Here is a 13919-nt window from a genome sequence, read left to right as displayed (position 1 = left end):
TTGGGGAAATCTGAATATGGACTTATATAAGATAGTACAGATTTATTTCATCTCTTTAGCTGATTCCCTGGACGGAGGAGCCTGGTCGATGTCAGTCCATGGGGTTGCAAGAGTCGGACATGACTGAATACCTTTCACCTTTAGCTGATTTCAATAATTTCTGGGCTAACGATACTATGGTTAAGTAAGAAAATGCCCTTATTCTCAGGAGATATGTTATCTACAGTTTACTTCCATGTAGCTCAGATTAATAAAAAAAGGTTGCAAAGATAGAGAAAAATCTGACAAAATGTTCCTGTCTGGCAGATTTGTGACATGGATACACGAATACACACACACCTGTTCTTTGTGTTATTTCTTTAACTTTTCTCTAGGTTTAAACATGATGGATATAAAAAGTTGGGAAACATTTCAGTTCATATGATGACAACTAGCAATATTTGCTTCCAAAGAAATGACTTGATCCAACATGCGCGTCATGAACCATTATCAAAACGACGTCCTTCTGGTTTGAAAAGATTTCACTTCTTTAGAGGACAGAAAGGTGAGGATTTACTTGCAGAGGAGAGAGGGGAAAGCGACTTCAAAGTTGGGGAGTCTGCCTGTTCACACAAAGCCCACATCTGGGGAAGAGGGGCTCTGTGTTCGTCTTCTCAGCTCTCCCCTACCAGCTGACTGATGGCTATCTGCAGGGAGCTGCAGGGGGCCTCGGAGAGGGGGTGAGTGCAGAGACAAGATAAGGAAAAGGCGGTGACCCCAGACTGAAGGGAGACGGGTCTCCCTGGAGTTTTCATTTTGGTTGGATCTCCAGATACAGACAGGTAGGAACGGGGAGAGAGCTATTAGAAACCAGGTGATAAAGCAGAAAGAAATTATAATAAAACAAGCCATCCTCGGCTCAGCTTCAAGGAAGGATGACTTACAAAACTATTTCACTGTTAATGAACTTGTTTTTCAACTGTGGAGGGGAGGAACACAAAATGACTCTTTAGCTAAGAAAATGTTCCAAATCCAGAGAGTGAAGACTTGGGGAGAGACCCTTTAAAACCAACGTGGAGCATGCGGACCTTAATAAATGGAGGGGCTCTTAAAAATTCCTGTTGTGAGACAATACCTTCCTCACCACCCAGAAGACAAAGACAAACAGTGAGGGTTGACAATGCCATATAAAAAAGCCATCCCTACCCAATTTGTTATCCACAAATATACATATTCTTTTTAATTTACCCTAAGCCAGCATGTCGGCTCATAACATCTCGATTTTATGTCATTATCTCTCAGCCATACACACCAGTCGGATCTGGGGATTTCAACTCACGGTGAAACTACACTGAGATTCCAGATCTCAGGTGGTGTTGGCATGAGAGCCGGTCTCTTCAGTCACAGAGAAGACAGTATCCTAGAGTCTGGAATTAGTCCTACTTTGCACCACTCAAGCCCAAACTGCTGCTTCCCAAGAAGCAAGCCATCCTTTTTAATGGCCAGGCGGAAAAAACACCAGAAAAACACCACTGCCTTTCGATCTAAAGCATCTCTCTGCACAGGCCAACGAATAAAGCTGGGGAAAGGGTAAACTTACAGTGGAGAGGGATGTTTGGGGAGGTTAAAGGGCAAGCATCAGAAAAAGGCGAGTTACCTCATCCGATTGCGAGGGGCTGATTCTGGGCATGGGCGAGACTTGCGGCGTTTTCAACTGAGTGCTGTTGCTGTCGGGCACCAGCTCTCGGTGGACCGTTTGAATGTGATTCTGGAGTTCACTTTCGGACTCAAACTTCACGTTGCAGCTGGAGCAGCGCGTCTTGGGGGCGCCGGCCTTGCCCTTGCCCTCCACGGCCCCCAGGTTCTCGGTCTGGCCCAGGCCCGGTCGACTGGAGCCGGGAGCAAGGCTGACCCCGGGACTGGCGCTCTTACTGAGGTTCACACAGCCAGCACACAGACCATAGGGCAGGCCGTTGATGTCCAGTTTCACCAGATCTTGCTTGGAACGGAATTCTTTGAGACAGGACGCACACTTGTACAGTTTGGGGACATGCGGGCCGCGGCCAGTGGCCTGGACCGTGGCCCCGTTGCCTGTCTTCTGCATGTGGAACGTCCCGTGGATTTTGAGCTCCAGGGTGGAGGTCACCGTCTGCATGCAAACCACGCAGCGGAACCCCGTGAGGGAGTTCCGCAGGTCGGGGTGCATCTGGCAGTGCTCCAGGAACTCCTCCTCGCTCTGCAGTGGCATCTTGCAAATGCGGCAGTTTCCGGTATCCAGGCTCTTACTGTGCGTGACCTTGTGTTCGGTCAAGGTCAAGAGCGAGGGGAAGCGCTCCCCACAGATGGGGCACATGTAGTGTTTCACGGGGCCCAGGTGCGTCTGCATGTGCTCCCGGAGGCCGTTCTCCGAGAAGAAGGTCCGCGAGCACACGTTGCACTTGTAGTTCCCTTTGATGAGCTCCGCTTTCTTCTTGACGATGGCGCTCTCCCCCGGCCGGATGTTGTGGTCCCGGAGCTGATGGTTCTGCAGGAGCGTCTCCATGGTGTAGGCTGCGCCACAGATGTCACAGCCGTACATGGGCTCCGAGGTGTCCACGTCCTCCTCGCTGCCGTCGTGGCTGTTGTGGGACTCCTGGCTGTTGGTCAGCAGGGTCTGCAACTCCACCTCCTCCTTCTGGCCCGGCTCCGAGGCCCCGTTTGCGCCGCAGTTGGGCGTCTTGGTGTCGAACACGCAGTGCTTCTCCCGCAGGTGCTTCTCCAGCAGGATGATGGCGTGGAAGGCCTTGCTGCAGAACTGGCAGTTGTACTTCTTGCTGTGCGTGGTGATGTGGCACTGCAGCTCCACCTCGGTGCCGAAGGACTCGCCGCAGAAGATGCACTTGTGCACCTTGCCCTGGTTCTCCAGGTGGTTGTGCTTCACGTGCAGCTGCAGGTCCGTCTCGTTGCGGAAGTCCCAGTTGCAGGAGGTGCAGCGATACACTTTCTTCTCGTTACTGTGCTTCACGGCCAGGTGGAGCTGGATGGAGACCTTGGAGTCGAACACCTCCTGGCAGAGGGTGCAGCGGAAGAAGACGAAGGTGTGCATGTCCAGCAGGTGTTTCTGCAGGTCGTCCACCGACGTGAACTGCTTGTCACAGCTCTCGCAGATGTAGTACGTGGAGGTGATCATGAAGTGAATGGTCACGTGCTTCAGCAGGGACTCTTGGTTGGGGAACTCCTTGTTGCACTGAGGACAGGTCAGTTTTGGGAGCACGGTGTCCAGGTGGGTCTTCAGGTGAGTCTGAAAGCCGTCCAGGGACGTGTACTTAGCACCACACTGATTACAGATATATTCTCCAGCCTGCCTTGCAGGCGCCCCTCCTACCGCCTGCATCATCTTCAGAGATGTCTGCTCTATGGCCACAGGTGACAGGGGACTCAAGGCCCTGGATTTCTTCCCGTTGTGGATATAATTCAGGGCCAAGGGAATGTTTTTATGATTCTCTTTGATGTGCTTGTTCAGTTTAAGAACACTGTTGAATATGGGGGAATTTGTACAATAGGAACAAGAATAGACTTCTACGACTGGCTCTTTCGGAGTCCCGAGCACTGGGGACCCAAACCGGGAGCCACTGAGGTCACAATGGACCTGTCTTATATGCTCTTCCAGCGAAGAGTCAGTGAGGAACCCCATGTAGCAGTGGGGACAGAAGAAAGCATTGCTGTCCTTCGCCGCGGGGTTCGCAAATCCGTGAGAACATCGGATGTGTTCCTGAAGGGTGTTGAGGTCGTTGACAACTTCAGAGCAGAAGTTGCACTGGTAGACTATGGCGGGCAAGGCAGAAACGATCAGACCTGGGTCCTGAGCTTCATGCACTTGCTTAAGATGTTCATTGAGGTTATAGAGGGAGGGCAGTACCTCCAAGCAGTACTGGCAGATGTGGGCCTGCTCTGGCTTATCTAAATGCATAGTTTTCAGGTGAATCTGCAGAACTGCCAGACTGGAAAACAACTGCTTATTGCAGTAAATACAGCTGTAGGTGACCTTCGCCTGTTTACTCGAGGGGACAGTCATGTCCGGGGTCTGCTGAGCGGCCCGCTTCCTCCCCCGACTCTTTGGGATGGGTGGGGCGGCTTCCACCATGGTCGAGCTGTCCACCGAGAGGTTGGAGTCCGGGGTCGTGCTGGACACGGAGGTGTAGCCCACCGTGACCAGGGAAGGGCTGTTGCTGTGGTTGCACGACTCCGGTTGCTGGTGACTGTCCATGTGGCTGTACAGCTCCTCGACGCTGTGGAAGCTCTCGGAACAGATGCTGCAGGAGTTCTTCTTCTCCCCGCCATGCATCTGCTCCATGTGGTTCATCAGGGAGGTCTCCTCCACGAATAGCTCGTGACAGTAGACGCACTGGAGGGCTGCCCGGTCCTCGTTCGGGGAGCACTCGGGGTGGCACTCGGCAATGTGCTTTTGGAGGTCTTCCGGGAAGTCAAAGCCTTCCTCGCACTGACTGCACTTCTGAGTGTCCTTCATCTTCCAATCCTCCAGCCTGGAACCCGACTGGGAGCCGTCCTTGTTCCTCTCGTGGACCTGCATGTGCCCGTGTAAGGAGCTAGAGGACAGGAACCCACGGCGGCAAATGGCACATTTATATGGCTTGTTGGACGTGTGAGTCTTCAAGTGGATCTTCAGGTGATCACTTCTGGAGAAGGCGGCGTCGCACTCGCTGCAGTGGTACTTCTTGTCCCCCGTGTGGAGTTTGATGTGGCGGTCTCGGCTCCGCTTGTGTTTGAACAGCCGGCTGCAGTAGGTGCACTTGAAAGGCAGCTTGTCGCTGTGACTCTGCTCATGGTGCTTTAGGTAGCTGAGACGGCTGAATGACTTGTCACAGAACTGGCACGGATACGGGAGTCCGGGGCCACCTTCTTCCTCTCCAAAATCGCAACCTTCTCCGTGGCTGGGGGAAGTCTGGTCCTTGCTCGAAGGTGAGGAAGCGGGCCAGGAGCAAGTGGGGTCATCCTCTACATCCACTCCATCTGCAATGAGAAGATGGGAACTTTTCACTTTCCGGGTCAAGAGTTCAAGAACAGATTTACTGTACTCTTTCAACAAGTACACAGGGTGAGGGGAGAAAAAAGGAGGAGAGACTATTTGGATGGAACACTTTCAAATCTGAGCCCAAAGCTTTTCTTCTACGTTGACTTTTCGCTGGCTTGTAAAATATAAAACGATATTAAATAGTTCAATGTCTAAATTACCCCTTTATTACTTTTTATCATTCTTCCTTAGGAGCAAGGTATATATTATGCATTGACAATTTTATTAAAATGCAGATTTTAATATATTTAATGTTTCTTTTGTATTCATTCTAAAATGATTTGCATATTATGTGAGCATCTGAAGGACCAAATGAAAAGAGGAAATATTACAAGAATGATTTAAAATTAATGCAGTCAACCCAGATGTCTAATATTTAATAAAAAATTCCCTCTGCATTTTGCTTGTTTTTATAGGAAAAGGCAATTCTGCAGGCCAAACTCTTTTATGGGGTTCTTATTGATACAGACCTTATTGCATTCAGCAAAAAATATTAAAAAGTAAGCACATGAAAGAAGACAGAAAACACAATAATAATTATGTCTTGTGTAATAAAAGACAACCAGGATTTCTTCAATAACTGTAAGATTCGAATAGCATAGGCCAGAAAATGGATTATTAGATGTTAGAAGGGTATGACTAGATATTACATGTAGCTAGGATCAGCCAGGATCAAGAAAAAAAATGAGAGTTTCACAGGGTCAGAATGTAATAGTGTATTTTGTTTGGAAAGTTCAAGAGGTGGCCCGCCATTTCTTCCTTTTGCTAAAGCTTCAGCAGCATGAACTTCCTTAGCCAAACAGGACCTGCACTTTGAGGTGAGCGGAGACAAAGCAACTTGTGAAAAACTGGAAACAGGAAAAGTGATAAATGATTATGGTAAATGCTGAAAGATTTATGAGTAACAAAGAGAAGACAAACAAGCCTGAAAGCCAGATATAACCTTAGCGAGCTATCCATAAAGTAACTCTACCTTCTATTAGGTGGTTTTTTTTAACCATGTTTGCAGCAAGTGTACCTCTTACTTCTGTCACTTTCTTAACATCCAAGTGGAAAATGAGACCTCTTAAATAGACTGTGAAACCTCTGACTTTTCAAAACAATTCTAGTCTATCATTCATGATTAGAAGACATCGCAAAAGCTTTTCACTCTCCAAAGGAGCAAGATTTTTCATAAATGCCGACAAGTAAGGACCATGGAGTAGGGTTGGTGGAGATAGCGATTCTATTAGAATAGGTCTGGTTAAGAATATTATTGAGGTATTCTAATAAGACGCAATTAGAATGCGATCAAATACATTTTAAAATCCTTCAAAGCTGAAGTTCACTAGCAAGCTATATTATTAACATAAAAGGAGAAACTGGCGAGCATTATGTAAACAAATTCCACGTCTGCTTTCTTTAAGGTAACGAGATTTTACTAGATTATCAACCTCTTGCTTATCCACAGGAAACAGATGAGGATCATTCCTTTCCTGCATCTAGAAACTGATGACAACACCATCTCACTATCAATGCCAGATGGCAACCATCTAACTCTGAGAAAACAACCAAACACCATTCCTGGATTCCTGCCCACTGCAACAAAGCTTCGCAATACAAGTTGAAAGCCACATGATTTTGCATCCTCATTTATATCCGTCTATAAGCCAACATGTTTCCAGCATAAGAAAGAGTTTGAGAATTGCTGGTGTGATTTCAATTTAAAGGTAAATACTTATAAAGAATATATGCAAGTAAGCTCGTCAGCGAACATATAGGGAAATAATTTTGAAAAATTAAAAACAAAAACAACCTCAATGATGATTTAGCTTTTCCCTTAAAGAAAATAAGCCATCTATAGCTGGTAGCCCTAAAACAGACCAGTCTTGAAATATTTTTTCCTAATTAAAAATGTCTAATATTTTACCAAAAATTATATTATAAAATTATAATATTTATATAATATGTATATTATTAAAATTATAATATTTTATTAAATTTGGCTCAGCATTCTAGAAGGAAAATCTATCACTTTTCACACATTTATTATTTTGGCTTATATCCTGTTGTTTCACTTAAAAATATTTTCAAACACATTATCTGTGTACAGTTGGGGAAAACAGTGAATCAGAAATTAGTCATGTATCTAGACTGAAAGAATAGAACTTAAGCTTGATAATTTAGCAAGTGAATCTATTATTAAATTGCAGATTGTACCTTGGCATGATATATTATTATAACAACACACCAAGAATTATAGAGCAATAGACTATTATACACACGGTGCAATCCTTGACACCATGCTTAAATCAGGTTCTTGTCTGTGGCCATGCCTGATTATATCTATTACCTAACCATTCTCCTAAGCTTGTAAATTTCAAATACAGTCAAGTGAGGTGAGGGTCAGTTTTTACTCAAACCAAGATTCAAGGGAGCTAGAAACCTTCTCTTCATTCTCTCTCCTGTCCCTATTACTTGATCTTGGCGAAAAGATGTGATAATCACAGATGATGTATCTCTAACTGAGATGCATGGAAATTGCCCTACCGGATTCACAGGCTGCGGAATGGAGGACATTGGGCAGAAGTAGAAAGTTTGAGTAGGGAATGCTACTTTAGAAGAATAAACAAAGGTTCCACAAAAAGTTGATTTCTGTTTTAGAGTCAAAATTATAAAATGCTCATTTGCTAGGACTATAACTGAGCCTGTTCTCCTTGGGGTGCACAAGGAACTCACCAAGGAAACTCCCAGGGGTGTTAGTTCATGCTCTAAGGGTATCAGTATCGCCCCAGACTTCTGTGTTAGTGGTGGTGTTGCCAATATTCTCTGAGGTCTACCTTAGTCTCTGCAAGCTACCCATTCCCATCACCTTAAGTTTTTTTGGCATGCACAGCTCAAACGATGCTTACATGGCTACTACAGACCTAAATAATTTCAAGTTGTTTTTTTCATCTGGAAGACACTATGGAGGATTCTTTCAATCCCCGTTACTGAGTCAACTCGAACTTTCTTTTTCCCCTTCAGCACTCACTAAGTGCTACTAACAGGAATGTCTTTCTGTGTTATGGCAAGTTTTCTGCATTTCAATGTGAAGTACTTAACATGTCCACGTTAAATTTTAATTTTTGGAATCAATCACTTCACACTAGCTGACTCTCGGAGAGCTACACCTCTTACAACGGGAAGAAGGAAAGGGGAAAAAATAAAAATAAAAAATACACAGATACAACTTTGCTGGAAACCAACTCCATGGCCTAGAAGTCTATTTAAAGATGCAAATGTGTGTGCACAGTTAGTGCAGATGTTTTTCTACAGCAACTGTACTTGCTGAGTTTCAGCATTTCCATAAAGCACATTACAACAAGTGTGTGAACACTCGGAGATGAAAGTCTCGAACACTCCTGAGATTTGCAGTGGAAAGGAGAGCCGCCTGACTTTTCTCCAAGCAGACAGGAATGCCCATGATTCAGCAGCCTGAGTAAATAAAAGAGGTCCTTATTTCCTAATTTTGCTGGCTGGCCACACTGCAGCAGCCTCTGTGCTCCTGCCAAAGGGGATACAGAACTGGAACTACACCCAGCCGCTGAAGGCCTGTCTTTGTTAGCCAGCCAGGCTTTCCCGACCATCTTCTGGCAACAAAACTGCCATATCCTGCAAGGAAGACCTCCATCTCGGGCTTGATGGTTCTCTAGTCTGCTTGAAAGGACAAAACAACAGATTTTGCTGGGTCTGCATCGGAGGAGGACAGCTGGAAACTCAGTTAGCGGCAGAGCCACACCTGTTCGGTCATATTTATGGGGGAAAGTGCTCACTAACAGAAAAGTGAAGTCATGCTAGAAGGAGGGATTGCACAGGGGAAAAGACACCAGAGCAGGAAGTACTACCTCTCTGACATGAGCCATCGCCCCTCATGGACCAACCTGGGAGGAGAAAGCAAAGATTGGCTGTGATTTTATCCTGGCTGCTGGGGGACAGACAGACGAATACACCCCAGGAGGGGCTGCCTGGTAGCCAAATGAGGGGCTGATAATGTCTGTCTACAGCCTGTCACTATGGAAGAAAAATGCTGCTGAGGGTCCGGCTTTTCTTTCACCTTCAAGTCCAACTCAAGTAGTCAATAAAAAAAAGATCAAAGAAAGAGGAAGAGAAGATGTTCAGGAAGGTCTGGGGGATGCGAAAGCTTTTTTTTTTTTTTTTTTTTTAAATTTTTTGCACTATCAAGCAGGTCTTAGTTGGGCTTCCCTAGGGGCTCAAAAGGTAAAGAATCTGCCTGCAATGTAGGAAAGGGTAAGTTACATGCTTCTGGAGGGCAGGGACCAAGTCTTTTAGAATGCTGACTCCAACAGTATGGGCAATCCTGAAATTATTAAGGAGAAAGACAAATAACAAAGTGGATTGACTCAACGTGTTAAAGAAGTTATCCGAGTCTCTGAAGTTATGGAAACTTCCAATACTTTTAGTTCTTTGTAGGGTTGGCCCCACGAGAAGCTGGCCTACTGATGTCCTTCGCTACCTGAGTCCATTCACTGTAACTGCAGGGTTCTCGCTAAACCACCCTTCGGGGTCTCAGTGTCATGTGTGTGCAAGATTTCCTTAACAGGAACAGGATTTAGATCACCGGTTACTTTTCAAGCGTGTAAAAGAAGACCAAATACTGACAGCTCTGGTACCTCTGTTTTTGGAGGTCAATGACTCAGAATGAAAACTAAAGTCAAGAGTCTGGAGTTTTATTTCTAGCTTCATAACGGACTTAGAGAGTGACCTGGCCAAGTCATTTAATCTGCCCCTACCTAGGTATTTCACCTGCAATATGAAGATAATAATTCTTGCTACTTACCCTCTGGGGTGTTACAAAGATTAGTGAACGTTTCTAGGGCACCTATCATTGCTGGAAGAAAAGGTGCATATGTAAACAAAAAGACTTGTATGTGTTGCATGTATTAACGTTTTCACATGTAAGCTTCTTATATGTGCAGTATAAACATATTTTAGCATTTTCTTTTCTTTAATGGAACCACTGGAATATCAGCTTTAAGGACTGGCCCAAAGAGTGTCTTAAGCATTCATAGCTGTATATTCAGTCATCAAGAAAATAAAATATAAATAGTTGGTGATATCTCTAAGTTAATGACCCATAAATCCAAGCTGACTGTGTTAAATTATCATACATATGATATAATACCGGGTCTTTACAGACAGATAACCTTGGAATGAGTATTTTGCTGGGTAATTCTGAAGCCAAGTATGGACTTCTGTAATCACCTCTTTTATCCTCAAAACACTAGCAGTACAATCATTGCACCGTTAGTACGTGGTGTTAGTTACTCACTCGTGTCAGACTCTTTGCGAACCCCGTGGACTGGAGCACACCAGGCTTGTCTGTCCATGGAATTCTTCAGGCAAGGATACTGGAGTGGGTAGCCATTCCCTTCTCCTTCTCCAGGAGATCTTTCCCACCCAAAGTTCAAACCCAGGTCTCCTGCATTGCAGGCAGATTCTTCACTGTCAAAGCCAACAGCAAAGTCCCAATCATTGCATTATTTCACATCAAAATAAGTTCATTCAGTGGATGATTTTTTTTTTTTTTAAAGTGTAGGACAATAGGTAAAAACATGAGATCGAAACAAATTTCCAGGTTAATTCTTCCACTGACTGGAAAATGGTTCTTTATCCAGCATGCTAGAGGGAGCGAGCTTTTATGTTAGAGTTCATAGTCCTTTTTCCACTCCTTAACTTAAGGCACCTTAAGACAATTAAACTGAGAACCTTGCGGAAAATATACTGGGTACACAAAGGCTGAGAGAGGTTAGGTGTTATCAAGAGAGGACATATTTTGAAATGTGTGTTTAGTACACACAGGTAACAAGGATATTTGTCCCGTTAACCCAGAGTCATCACAGTAACAACTCTGCATCATCATATTTAAAATCACCTAACCAAATTGCACAAAACATTTTTAAAGCAATGATCGAAATTGCTTAAGGGTATGGTCACTGTAAATAAACCATTATGCATTATTACACAATTGTTTCCTTTCATTCTCAACAGAAATGTCAACAGCTTTAGAAAAGCGGCCACTTTAGTAACATAACTATAATACTTTTGGAAAAAACCCCACAATCCTGCATTAAATTCACTCCTTTGTCATGCAACTTATTTATCTGCTTGAAAAGGAATACTCTTTACTGGGTGTTCCAAAGAGAAAAGTGAACCTTACAATTATGTAGAGTTCACAGATGCTTTATAATTCTGTAATATCATACATTGTTCTGGAAGGACCAATTACATGCATTAACAGGCTATGAGGGAAAAGGGTGGTCAGTCATTAATGACAGCAAACTGCGGGAGCAGGCAATGGAGGAGCACATTTTTTTAACACAGTCAAGATGAATTCCAGATATTGGAGCTCAGAGGCTATTTATTTTTCCTTTCAATACTCCCTTAAAAAAAAAAAAAAAAGAGGTTCACTGCTTAGGATGAGCCAATAGAAGAGATAAGAAGTTGTTATCACCCCACCTCAGCCCCTCCTTAGGTAATCCTGGTTTTTAGAGCCAAGCTGGCTCTTTCACCAGACACATTTCTGTTACGTGTGCAGAGAAGTACAAATGTTTTGCTTGCTGTTGCTTAAAGTTCACTTGAACAGACGGAGCTCAATGAATTCCATCTTCTACCGCCAAATTAAACAGAAAACAGTGCATTCTTAAGCAGTTCACACTTAACTCCACCTCTCAAATCAGAGGAAAAAGCTGACGTGAAACCAGTTAAAAAACACTCATCGTCTCTCTCACGGAAACCAAGACGTGTTTCTGAAGCCAGACAGAAGGAAAAGTGGTTTTCAGTGATGGGGGGCAGGGGGTGAGCACAGCTTTGCTGTTCCCATCTTTTGGCTCACTTAAAGATATAGATAACTAATGATAAGCACCAAGCTCTGGGCGTTCAATAATTGGCAGTCGTGTGCTACACATCTGCTTACAGCGCTGTGACTGTGAGCTTTCTACATCATTTAACGTATTTATCTCTCCTTTAATAATGACAGCCATCATCACAGTGAATTTCCCAAATCTGTTTTCTTTTTATCTCAACTATTTTGAGTTAGAAGGCATGTTTTCACTACTTAGAAGTCTTGTATTTATGACCTCATACCACAAAGAATTTGAAGCACTTCTTCATTGCTTATTTCATTTACTCATTTATTTAGCCAACATTTATGAAGCACCTACTATGTGTTTAGGTCTGATAACCAGAAGTTTTTACTTGCTTGTCTATAACAAAATAAATAATAAAATTCTAGCCTCCCTCATAGTTAATATTCTTAGAATCAAACATGACATTGTATGAAAGAGCTTTCTAAACTACTGCAATATAAAAATGTACTAAAATTACTATGGCTACTCTAAAAGCCACAGCTACCTTTACGTTATAACTGAAAAATGTGAAAACATTATAAAGGAATAAAAATTAACTAATTTAGTTGTTTCTTTTTTCCATATTGAGATTCTAAGAATTTTAAAGGACTTAAGGGACATCTTTGTTTAAAAATAAAAAAATAAACAAAAATACCAAAACAAAATCTTCTGAAGGCTGCTAATAATTACCTTGAAAATCAATGTGCTTTAGTTCATTCTTTAATAGCTCCACACAGCAAGCTGTGATTAATTCATTAGTGGAGTAAAATTCCCATGATGGGATAGCTTGCATTCAAAATCCTGAAACCACATTCCACAGGTCTGACACTAGCCCAATATCTCACTATTTTACTTGTTGAGAAATTTCTTGAGGGTAAATTCTATTTTGCTTCAAAATCCTTTGCTCTAGGGTGAAATACACCTATAAAGCTTTGAAGATGTAGCCACATCTTTTGAAATATACTCAACAAATTTCTCAGTTACCATGTTAATCATTGTACCTGTAAGTTAATCTCTTCACTGACGGAGATGTAAAGTAAAAGGGATTCTTCCACTAAGAAAGTTAAATTTGAAAATGGCTTTATTGGTTAATGATGGACCTCAGACAAATCCTTCCATCATGTTAGTAACAGCTTTTTTGAAAAACTGCCCTGACACACTAGAATGTTTAGACAAAGTGATCAAATTCTATTTCAAAGAGGAAACTGGTGTATGAGAATGTTTTGTCATGTAAAACTCTTCTGAATATTTTTCCAGCATGTAGGCTTTGATTCAAGGTTGGCAAACTTTGGGTCACAAGGAATTATAACAGTCCTGAAGTGGTATTCACTCGAGCTGAATTCCACCTGTATCATACCCAGGGCAGCCGCAAAGCTGACATGAATTTTTGGCAGTTTAAAGAGGCCACATTGTATACTTCACTGCAGATAAAGCCACTGGAGAATACAAAAGTGTTGAAAGGCTAAAATTTAATTAATGACCAATTAGCACCCCATGTGGGTTCATTGTGCAGTAAAGTGATAAATACGGCGTGCTAATATAGAAAAAGCTGTTATAAAGATTAGGGAGGAAATACTACTAGAATTATCCATTTGGTATTATAATACGGTGGTCATCAGTATTCTTGATTTTGAGGTTCCTGTGTCTAAACATGATAGGAACTAAGATCTAAGGCAAAATTATTATTTTCTTTTTATTTTAAGGTACAGAGGTTAGCCTCACACTCAGACAGCTAGTGAACGCACCTAGCTAAATACCCAGCAGCTGCAACTCAGACTAGTTTGTGTAGCCTCCTACCCAATCAGTGTTCATGCACTTTATGGGGAAGCTATATGCTATGTTAGTCGCTCAGTCGTATCTGACTCTTTGAGACCCCATGGACAGTAGCCCGCCAGGCTCCTCTTTCCATGAGCTTCTCCCGGCAAGAATACTGGAGGGGATGGCCATTCCCTTCTCCAGGGGATCTTCCTGACGCAGGGATG

General features: G+C 43.3%; 1 protein-coding gene across 5 annotated transcripts in view; it reads right to left on the bottom strand.

Annotated features, from left to right (window-relative positions):
- The window catches only part of ZNF521 (zinc finger protein 521), a 313099-nt gene that overhangs the window by 172896 nt on the left and 126284 nt on the right, over positions 1 to 13919 (bottom strand). For all 5 annotated transcript variants that reach the window (XM_027960759.2, XM_027960761.2, XM_042239543.1 and 2 more), the window contains one exon: positions 1637 to 4989. In XM_027960759.2, the coding sequence (XP_027816560.1) occupies positions 1637 to 4989 (3353 nt within the window). The remainder of the gene's footprint in view (positions 1 to 1636; positions 4990 to 13919) is intronic.

This window comes from Ovis aries, chromosome 23, assembly GCF_016772045.2.
Source record: "Ovis aries strain OAR_USU_Benz2616 breed Rambouillet chromosome 23, ARS-UI_Ramb_v3.0, whole genome shotgun sequence".
NCBI lineage: Eukaryota > Metazoa > Chordata > Mammalia > Artiodactyla > Bovidae > Ovis > Ovis aries.
This window is presented reverse-complemented; position numbering and strand designations above follow the sequence as displayed.